The sequence below is a fragment of the Desmodus rotundus genome, chromosome 12 (genome assembly GCF_022682495.2).
Source record: "Desmodus rotundus isolate HL8 chromosome 12, HLdesRot8A.1, whole genome shotgun sequence".
NCBI classification, from domain to species: Eukaryota; Metazoa; Chordata; class Mammalia; order Chiroptera; family Phyllostomidae; genus Desmodus; species Desmodus rotundus.
This window is the reverse complement of record NC_071398.1, coordinates 74760611-74771933: the sequence shown is the minus strand read 5'-3', so window position 1 is coordinate 74771933 and position 11323 is coordinate 74760611. Positions and strand designations below refer to the sequence as shown.

At 41.7% G+C, this 11323-nt stretch overlaps 1 protein-coding gene and 1 pseudogene across 1 annotated transcript in view; one reads left to right on the top strand and one right to left on the bottom strand.

The window, feature by feature from the left end:
• The first annotated feature begins 7627 nt into the window (after positions 1 to 7627).
• On the top strand, positions 7628 to 8642 carry LOC112314783 (annexin A2-like; annotated as a pseudogene).
• SLAMF1 (signaling lymphocytic activation molecule family member 1) overlaps positions 8431 to 11323 on the bottom strand; it is a 36890-nt gene continuing 33997 nt past the window's right edge. The window contains exons 6-7 of the mRNA XM_024571326.4: positions 11042 to 11134; positions 8431 to 9628 (exon numbers count right to left, since the gene is read on the bottom strand). Coding sequence (XP_024427094.1) covers positions 9578 to 9628; positions 11042 to 11134 — 144 coding nt within the window. The 3' untranslated portion in view covers positions 8431 to 9577. The remainder of the gene's footprint in view (positions 9629 to 11041; positions 11135 to 11323) is intronic.

The window sequence follows — 11323 nt, the reverse complement described above, 5'->3', positions numbered from 1 at the left end:
CTGCTGATTTTAAACCTGCCAAGAGAGTCCTGGATGCCACAGGCTGAGGGGGGTTGGTCTTCACTTTTCTCCCTTCCTATGGTTTTTTGAGGATAGGGGCCAGGTCTGGGCCACAAACTTCACAGTTTCCCAGTGTCCAGCCCAGGTCCTCTGTTCACTGCCAGGACCCCACTGATTGTCTGTGCCAGGCCAACACCTTCAATCCACCAGTCATGCCATCCTTGATGTGCACTAATTAGGGGCAACTCACACACCACCTTCTCCCTCTTTGCTGTCCTTGGTGCTAGGCATTCTCAGAATCTCTTCAGGGTAGTTCAGCTCCCCCAATAAGCCATAATGAGCTGGCAATCCCAAGCCTCCCAGTAAATGGACATCCTGCTCTTAGGAGCAGGTGTGAGTAGTTAAAAATGTATGCATCCAGACAGGCTGGTTCCAAGAAAGAGAGCTCAGAAGGGTCTGAGATGAGCTTGTTCAGTTTGTCTTCCCCAATTCACAAAACAGCTCATGTAGTCTTTCTCATGAGGTAGAGTGAGTGAAGGATGGGGTGTGGGATGTCAGGAATGTTACTCTGGCAGAAGTTAGAAGCATTCCTCTAGGAGGAATGTTGCCTCCACTTGAAAAGAATGAGCACATTGGGTCAGGGGGTTAGATTAAGAGAATTCAAGATTCCTACCACTTATTTAAATTTTTGAAGTTGTATTTCTACAACTTCAAATTCTCAGTTTTAGGCTGCTACTGTTTTCTTTAGTTTCTCCATCTCCATTTAGCACTTTATTCTGATCTTCTTGATTGCTCATTTTCCCGGTTGACTTAAATTCTATGTAGGCTAAGAGTATCTCTTTCCAAGACTAAATGAGTTATGATTCCTCCTTCCCTAAGGTTGGCAGTAAAGTGTTGCTATGATAATACACCAATCCATCTTAGTTATCCCAGTGATCCTTCAAGGAGACATAAAACAAAATTCTCAGATAGGCTTTTAGTAGATACTGTGCAGAGATAGAAGAGCACACCAAACAGAACTTTAGGCCTCAAAAAACGCCAATAGATCCCTTCTGGTTCTTATTGTGGAGCAGTTGTCATATCCTTCTTACTCCGGCTCACACACAAATACCTGGCCAAAAAAAGTTAAAGTCAAGAAGGGTCAATTAGTATAAAAAATAGGATAAATAGAGAAAGGTTGAAAGTAGAAGAAAATGAGAAGAATCAATGTCTTTAAATGTTTGATGGGTTTTCAGACAGATGAATTAGATTTTATTTCACTTAGCTGCAAATACAAGAATGGAGCTAAGTGGAGGTGAGGGGTGAATAGAGGGGGACCATGACAAGAAGGTGGATATTTGTTTCATTTCAATAACTCTCTAACAAACAGGGATGCTTTCTACCTTATGGAGAGAGTGAAGGTTTCTGACATGGATCCTGGCCCGCAGGATCCGTTGTGGTTGCAGTATTCAAATACACATGGACTACAGAAATCCTGTGGAGGAAAAGGGACAGCAGGCCACTCTCTCAAGAGGAGAGCCCTCGCTCGCTGGGACCCCTGCCTTGACAGGCTTTTACTGCTTTTCTAGGCCTCTTACATCAAAGATGGTCCTCCTTTACTATGCAAAGGTTTGTTTTGGGTGGTTATCTTTTGCAGACAAAGGAGAGGGTATCGCTGAATACATCAAAGGAGGATATTTGCAATGTAAAAGGAGAAATGGTCCAAATAGCTATCTCCCATACCTGGAAGGTCTAGCCCAGATTTTGGGAAGATAAAGGTACTCAGTAAACATTTGCTTCCTCAATTCAGGGTGAGGGAGTTTTTTAGCAAGAGCAAGTCTCATAGCAGTCTAGGTACAATGCAGGCCTGATTTCCCACTGGAGAACCTATCCATGGACGTGGGTCCTGCCCACCAAACTCGCTCCCCACTGGCTTTTCCGAGTGGGGGCTGAGCCACATTTCCCACGCTTGGAACAGTTCCCCACAGGTTTCCTCATTACTAGAGGTGGTGAAGCATGGGTTAAAATTTCAGGATGTAATAAAGGAGAGTGGGGACTTTGGCTAAGCAGTGGACTGGATTGATTGACTTTAAGGTCTCTTCCAACCCTGACTATCCATAATCCTATGAATAAAAATGTTTGACTTATACCCCTAAAGCAGGGGTATCAAACTCATTTTCACCAGGGGCCACATCAGCCTCGTGGTTGCCTTCAAAGGGCCAAATGTAACTTTAGGACTGTATAAGTGTAACTACTCCTTAACTAGGGGCAAGGAGCTCGGCGCTGCCACTGGGTAGAAACATGATGCAGGCCCAAAACAAGGTGGAGGGCTGGATTCAGACCACAGGCCTTGTGTTGGCCACCTGTGCCCCAAAGCATTTTGGGGGACAAGAAATTGCAAGAAGTTTATAAAAGCACCACTCTTCACTTAACCTAACAATCTTTATTTAATTTTCTCTCATTTCACAAAATATCTTGGTTTTATTTATTTATTTTTAATTCTGAGCTGCAATGTCTCATCTTTGGCTATCTCCTAGAAATTTTCTATTTTATTTCTATTGTTACTTTCAAATTTTACCTAAAATAAGCTTGCTCTCCTCACTCCTGAGGTCTCAGATTGATGCACCTCCTATGGGCTTACTGAAGAGTCTTTACTTCCTGTTATTAGGATGATAACATATCTGGTTTGCCCAGCCATTCCCCATTCTAATTATTGATAACATCTCCTTTTATTATCAAGTAGATCAAGCCCCAATAGATCATGTGGTTGTCTACCTATTATATAATATTTTAATTGCTTGTGTTCCTTGTATCTCCCATTGGATGACAAGCTCTAACAGTTGGAATGTTGTATTTGTTAAATGCGTGAAACATTGAGTAGAAACATTGAGTCTTCTATGAAATAAACTTATTTCAGTTAAATTTTGATTACAGTCTGTCATCAATCCACATTGAATCTCCTTATGTCTAAGGGGAAGGTTCAACTCTCCCTCCAGACTGTAAGTGTTGTGAACTAATAAGAATATAGCCACTTCAGCAAGCCTGTGACTTCAGTCCACTGCTTTTAGATGCAAGAGAAGTGATGTTGTGGATGCTTGTGGTAAGGTGGACTGTAGCATTGCCACGTCTCCCTCTTGTGGTTGTAATGTGGAACTCTTCACAAAAATCCTTTCTGGTTATAACTATAGTCTATGTTGGTGGTTCTGTGGATCTCAATGCAAATTTTATCCGAGTTTAAGGTAGGGTTTGGGCATCCGAATTTTTATTCATTTTTTTTTATTTTTGTTATTATATTTTTAATCTCTACCAAGAAATCCTTGTAACCCTTTTTTAAAACATTTTTTAAAATTGTTGTTCAAGTACAGTTTTCTGTCTCCCCCCCTACCACCCCAGCCCCCTCACCTCCTTCCCCTGTTCCCACACCTCCCCCATTGTTATTGTCCATATGTCCTTTATAATTATTCCTGTAAACCCTTCACCCTTTTCCCCCATTATCCCCTTGCCTCTCCCCTCTGATCACTGTCAGCCTGTTCTCAATTTCAGTGTCTTTGGCTATACTTTGCTTGCTTGTACATTTTGTTGATTAGGTTCCAGTTAGTGGTGAGATCATATGGTATTTGTCTTTCATCTCCTGGCTTATTTCACTTAGCATAATGCTCTCCAGTTCCATCCATGCTGTCACAATGGGTAGGAGCTCCTTCTTCCTTTCTGCTGCATAGAATTCCATTGTGTGAATGTACTATAGTTTTTTGATCCATTCATTTACTGATGGGCACTTGAGTTGCCTCAAGCACTTGGCTATTGTGAATTGTGCTGCTATGAACCTTGGGGTGCCTAAGTTCATTTGGATTGGTGTTTCAGGGTTCTTAGGATATAATCCTAGGAACAGAATTACCGGGTCAAAAGGCAGTTCCATTTTTAGTTTTCTGAGGAAATTCTATACTGTTTTCCATAGTGGTTACACCAGTCTGCAATCCCACCAACTGTGCACTAGGGTTGCCTTCTCTCTACAACCTCTCCAACACTTGTTGATTGTTGCTTTGTTTATGACAGCCATTCTGACCTGTGTGAAGTGGTATCTCATTGTGGTTTTAATTTGCATCTCTCTGATGACTAATGATGCTGAGCATCTTTTCATCTGTCTCTGGACCCTCTGTATGTCCTCCTTGGACAAATGTCTGTTCAAGTTCTATGGCCATTTTTTAAATTTGGTTGCTTGTCTTAGAGTGGAGTCATGTGAGTTCTTTATATATTTTGGAGATCAGGCCCTTGTCTGAGGTATCATCAGCAAATATGTTTTCCCATACTGTTGTTTCTCTTTTCATTTTAAAGCTGTTTTCTTTAGCCGTGCAGAAGCTTTTTATTTTGATGGGATCCCATTTGTTTATTCTTTCCTTTATATCCCTTGCTCTAGGGGACCTATCAGTGAAAATATTGCTGCATGGAATATCTGAGATTTTCCTGTGTATGTTCTCCTCTATGACTTTTATGGTGTCATGACTTATATTTAAATCTTTTATCCACCTTGAATTTATTTTTGTGTATGGTATAATTTGGTGATTGAGTTTCATTTTTTTGGATGTAGCTGTCCAGCTCTCCCAACATCATTTGTTGAAGAGGCTATTTTTGCTCCATTTTATGCTGCTGCCCACTTTGTTGAATATTAATTGACTGTAGAGACTTGGGTTTATTTCTGGGCTCTTTGTTCTGTTCCATTGGTCCCTGTGTCTGTTCTTCTGCCAGTACCAGGCTGTTTTGATTACCATGGTCTTGTAATACAGTTGATATCAGGTATTGTGATCCCTCCTACTTTGCTCTTCTTTCTCAAAATTGCTGCAGCTATTCAGGGTCGTTTATGGTTCCATATAAATTTTTGAAGTGTTTGTTCTACATCTGTGAAATATGTCATTGGTATTTTAATAGGTATTGCATTGAATCTATAAATCATTTTGGGTAGTATGGACATTTTGATGATGTTAATTCTCCTGATCCATGAAAATGGTATATGTTTCCATTTGGGGCATCAGCATTTTAAAAAATCTAACCTGGTAACTCTAATATGTAGATAACCTTAGGAATTTTTGCATGTCTGGGTCACGCTTAAGTGACCAGATGGCCACTTTCAAAATGTGATTTTTGATAGCTCTAGTTCTTGGTATATAGAAGTTTAGCCTACAGAGGTTACCTAGGTAGCCAGTATATTTCTAGATTTCTGGTTCTCAGTAAGTGAGAAGATTTTTTTCATGGGGGAACATTTGGTAATATTTGGAGACTTTTTTTATTGTAATGATGAGGAACAGGGGATGTGCTATTGGCATCTGCTAAACATTGTACAATGCATGGGACAGCCATGAAAAATAACTATCTGAACCAAAATATCAGTAGTGCTACAGTTGCTACAGTGCTACAGAAACTCTGCTGTAGGTTTGTTCCACAGGAGAATTTGGAGATGTTTGGGAAAGGCAGTTATTCTTACAGTGACAAAAATTGAACAATCCTTTAAACAGTTCTCTGCTCTGTGTGGAGGCTGGTTCTCAACTTTGGTGAAGAGGGCATAGAGCTAACCCTTGCCCATGCCCCAGGAAAAGGACAACCTCAGAGCTCACCAAAACAAATCAGCCACCTTTAATATTGTATAACTATAACTATAGAGACACAAGACCATGAAGCATGTCTTGCCATACTGCTATATCATGAACCCTCCAGGTAACACAAGACAGGAGTGCAATTTCCATAGGAATCATCTGTATTTTATTTATTTCCCAGGAGGTAGAAACAAAAACTTCAGGGAGAGAAGTAACTTATTATAATCAGTGGTTTTTCAGTTAGCATATGCACCCTTTACCAATCACATTCTGGTATCTGACCAAAGTTCAGTGTCCTGAAGAAGCTGGAGACTACTGCAGAACAACAGTCCCTTAAGACTAAAAATGTGTCTGCTCCTCCTGAGTTCTCCAGAATTCAGATATGCTCATTCAGAAGAAAACATTAGAGAAGAAACATGGGGAAATCAGACTCTAAAGTATCGGTTTTATTTTTTTAATTCTGAGGAAAAGTAATGTGCCAGCTGACTCACAGTGACTTTGGGGAAAACTGAAGGATTCTCTGCTTTTCCAGTTATTTGAAGGGTAGCACACAACACTCCACGACACAGCCATCCTCCCCAGGGAGATCTTGAGCCTGGGACAAAGAATTTTGAGGGGATAGCCTATTCTTTCCCCCTTTGTTCTTGCCCTTCCATTAAGTTGAATTTAGCCATAGGAAAAACCCAAGTGTTGGGACTGAGGTGCTAGCACAATCTGAGTTGTAGTAAAGGAGAGAGTGCTTATAGTAGACAGCTAATGAAACTAAGGTTAGACAAGGGTGATGTAGTGATGTGGTGGACATTTGTTTTTTGCCTTCCCAGCACTGAATTCTACTGCTTATGTTTGGGGGTTTTCTAACTCATAAGAGGCAGATCTTACTTACCACCATGAAAGTAGAAAATGACAGGTATTCAAGTCCCAGACTCCTCTTTGGTGTAGAACATGGAAGTTCAACCTATGATTGACCACTCAGTCCTAGACTCTGAATTAGAAACTAGAGATGGAGAGATTAAGAAGGGACCCTGGAGATGTCACTTTGGTGCAGGCAGTGCCAACAGCAATATGACTTTTCCACTCCAACTGAGGGAGTGGCAGAGTCTAGATCTAGTGCTGGGAGGACAATGGCAGTGCAACTGGTGCTTAGCATTCTCATCCCTGGGCTGGTTTTGCTATTTGGGGTGTGGTCCTAGCCACAGCCTATGTCTCCCCACTCCTTTTTGGGGGCTTATTTTCAAAGCATGGTTTTACAGAACCTCCTAACAGTTATTTGACCCAACCAATATCTTTTCAGGAGATTCCTTTTCAACATTAAAAATTAAAAAATCCAGACCAGTTTTTGTTAATTACAGCTAAGAACACTATCACCAAAACTAGTATCGGGAAATGGGCTACCTCAAGCAACAGAACTAAAATATGAATTGACCAAACAGAGGAAGTACAAAGTAGTAAGGACTTCAGAGTTTTGAGTGAGAAAGTTAGTGATCCATGTTTTATGGTTGTAAGATAGTTGGTGATTTCTTAAAGTATTCACTAAGGTCATACAAGAACCTATCAGAAAGAAGAAGAGCTTCAATTGAAGAGGGCCTATCTGAAAGCAAGAGAGTAATTAGATTAGGACCTTATGAAAAGAGGCTCTTTCTTTCTGAAATTTATTAAGCATTCAATTACTTGAAACTGTTGGGCTAAAATATGTTAATTTTCTACTTCAAGATAGATTTAGTGTAAGGGATTAGGAAGTGCCTGTTAGAGACCCTGGCAATGTGAGGCTACAGATATAAAATGGATTCAGAATCAGGTTGAAGAGTCTTAGCTGAAGCTCCAGGTTTGTTCTTCAGTGGAATAGACAGAGAGCTAGAATTTGAAAACAATTTTGGGAGGTGAAAAATCACTCCGGAACAAGTTCTGATTATTGTAAGTTCCTTTATAACAACATCACTGAATACTCGCCATTTTTCTTTAAATGTGAACACCATTTGCACATTCTTAAAACTATAATTTTAAGAATCTGGCTCTGCATCTGGGGACACTAACAGCTCTCAGCACCCAGCCCTGCTTCTTTCAAAATGTCTACTATTCATGAAACTCTGTGGAAGCTCAGCTTGGAGGGTGATCAATCTATACCACGAAATGTGTATGGGTCAGTCAAAGCCTATGCCAACTTTGATGCCCACTGGAACACTTTGAACATTGAAATGGCCATCAAGGCCAAAGGTGTGGATGAGGTCACCATCATCAACATTTTGACCAATCACAACGATGAATGGAATCAGGATATTGCCTTAGTCTACCAGAAAGAACCAAAAAGGAACTTGCATCAGCAGTGAAGTCAGCCTTGTCCAGCCACCTGGAGATGGTGATTTGGGCCTATTGAAAATACCTGCTGAGTATAAAGCTTCTGAGCTTAAGGAATCCTTGAAGGGGCTGGGGACTGATCAGAACTCTTTCATTGAGATGATCTGCTCAAGGACCAACTTGGAGCTGCAGGAAATTAACAGAGTCTACAAGGAAATGTACCAGACTGACCTGGAGGACATTATTTCTGACACATCTGGTGATTTCCGCAACCTGATGGTTGCCCTTGTAAAGGGTAGAAAAGCAGAAGATGGCTCTGCCATTGATTATGAACTGATTGACGAAGATGCCTGGGATCTCTATGGTGCTGGAGCGAAGAGGAAAGGAACTGATGTTCCCAAGTGGATCGGCATCATGACCAAGCAGAGCATGTGTCATCTCCAGAAAGTATTTGAAAGGTATAAGAACTACAGCCCTTATGACATGTTGAAGAGGATCAAACAGAAAGTCAAGGGATACTTAGAAAATGCTTTCCTGAACCTGGTCCAGTGCATCCAGAACAAGCCCCTGTATTTTGCTGACTGACTGTATGACTCCATGAAGGACAAGGGGACATGCAACAAGGTCTTGATCAGAATCGTGATATCCTGAAGTGAAGTGGACATGTTGAAAATCAGTTCTGGACTCAAGAAAAAGTATGGCAAGTCCCTGTACTATTACATCCAGCAAGACACCAAGGGTGACTACCAGAAAGTGCTGCTACACCTGTGTAGTGGGGATGACTGAGGCCTGAGATGGCTCAAGCGCCCAGGAGTGGTGCTCCTGTGCTTCCAGCTAGTGATTCTAGAAAATCAGCTTGCGACTAATGGTCCCCTGTGCCCATCCGTGTGAGGATGATGTTAGCATTGCTCCTGCCCCAACCTTATTTCAGTTGCCCAAGCATTGTCTGGCTTTCCCATGTAGCCTCTTCTTTTAGCCAAAGAAATGAATGTTCCAAGGAGTTGGGAGTGAAATCTATGATGTGAAACACTTTGCCTCTTGTGTACTGTGTCATAAACAGATGAATAAACTGAATTTTTACTTTAGAATCAAAAAATAAAAAAGAATCTTAGTGATTTTCATTCCATTATTTAAAGCCCTGAGAACTCAAAGTCATGTTTCCAGTTTATTGACTCTTTGGCTTCTTTCATCACAGTGTTTTACATATAATAAGGAATTCATTCTCCGTTGCCCATCCAGAGAGAGAAACTGAGGCACAGAGCCTTGATCAGGTCTGTGTGGTGATTGGGATCAGCTCCCAGAACCATGTCCAGACAGACAGAATGTAAACTCTCCCAGACTCTTGCAGGTGGTCAGCTGTCTGAGATAGGTGCTGGTTGTTCTGGCTTTCTGCCTTTGGCTTTCATTATGCAATCTCCGCAAAGAGCAAGATACTTGAAGGTCTGGATTCACTGGATTTGCATTGCCCATTTGTCTGCCACACCACAGAGACAGAAAATTCTGTCTGGGCCTTTGCCCTGCAGAACAGACTGAGTCCTTGGGAAGCTTCACCTCCTTGTGCATTTCACTGGTGGATGGTGGAAATGACATCATCAAGTAGTTAATCTGAGAAGAGTACAGATGCATAGAGTGTCACAGGAACTTGAGACCTGGGCCAAGTTCAGTGTTTATTTTGGCTCCTCCATGGTCCTTCAGATAGTCCCTTCATTGGGTCTGTGGTGTCAGCTCTCCGGAAGTGTCACACTGGCATAAACTGTGATGGAGCTTGGTTCCTGGGAGCAAAACATAAGAAATCTGTGAGTGGAGAGACTGGCACTAGCTTCACAGGAACAAATAGAAACAGTGCTGCTTAGGGAAAGGAAAGTGTCTCAGAAATCATGTAGCATAGAGACTTACTTGATCAAGGTATGTCACAATCAAGCATTGCTGGAGGCAGTACTCAGGTCCCAAACTATCTGTCCTGTCCACAAGATGGGCTACAGCTCCCTTCCGAGTATATACCTGCCATCAAGAACACTGGGAGACCTGTTCCAGTGATCTGAGGACAGAACTCAGTGCCCCTCAATCTCCTTGCTTTCTTCCCTTCCATTGACTTAAAAGGAAAACCAAGGGTTTTACTCTCAGACAAGGTGTGTGGTTTGGAGAAGCTAAGAGAATTCTAAGTCACTGAGCTTTAAAAAGGATTAGCGAGACCCAAAGGGAGAAGAAAGAAGGGGTTCATGCAGGAGAGAGGGAGGGAGAGGAAATGGGGATTTTAGGCAAAGACTTCTTACAGGGAGAGGACTCAAAAGTCTGAGAAAGAAAGAGACAGAAATGGGAACATTTAGGAGGTTTTCCTATAAAATATGAAATGTACTATTTTTCTTTCCCAAGAAAACTTTATTAAAAAATCTATATCATTTTTAAAAGATTTTGAAGTCAGAGCTTTGAAAAAGAGGGGTAAATGTTGGCATTTCTGTGGTGTTTCAATCCTCAATCATCTCCTAAAATGTTTTATTTAATAGAGTAAAACTGGAGCCAAGATTTCAGCTCAGAATTTATCTATGTTCATTTGGTAAAGGGAATGATCTCTGTCAAGTAAAATTAATCCAATGCTGATTTAGCAATGGAGTAGAATAGAATAGGTGAGGCTCATTCTGGGCTGCCCATCACATTCTCTTCTAGGCTTCATACCTATGCAGAGCTCAACTCCTAAATATTTTGATTAAATAGGTCTGGATGTAACCCAGACACAAGCATTTTTACAAAGTTCCTGGTGATTCTGTTATGCAGCTGGACTTGAAAACTCCTGCACTCAAAATGCAGTCCCCAAACTCAAACATGTGTCAGGATCACCTGGGGGATGTCATTATTTAAGGTGTAGAGGCCTAGGTACTTGCCATAGACACCGTGATTGAACAGAATCCTAGGTGGAAGGCCCCAAGAATCTTTATTTTTAACAAATATACCAGCTGATTCTGATGTGGCCCTTGAATGACTCTCAGAGAAATGTGGGTGAGCACAGCATGCTGTGACCCTCCTGTGAGCAGCCATGAGGGCTTTTCCAGAAGTCCTGCAACAAAGGCCACAGAAGCTCTATGTCACCTTCTTGTGATGGGCTGCCATTTCCATTTCAGGACTCTGTTTTATTTCAGCTCTGGAAAGGTCCCACCCTTGCCTCTCCTCTCTACAGAGAGATGCCTCACCTGAACAGGCTGTGGGACGGGCTCTGTGGCAGCAACGTAAATGGTGGTGCAGGGGTCCTGAGCTGGCAGGGGATCAGGTTCCTTCTGAACAGGCTACAAGAGAAGCAAATAAAGCAGGAAATTAGCTGAGCGGAGAATTATTTCCCATCCAACTCTCCCCATGGGGAAGCACAGAATCAAAAAGCCTTCCGTTAGAAAACTCCTTAGAATAATTTGATCCAGGTTCCTCCCCAGGAATTCTCTCCCAAATTCCCTGGAATTCAATGCTCTGGGCTTTGCTTG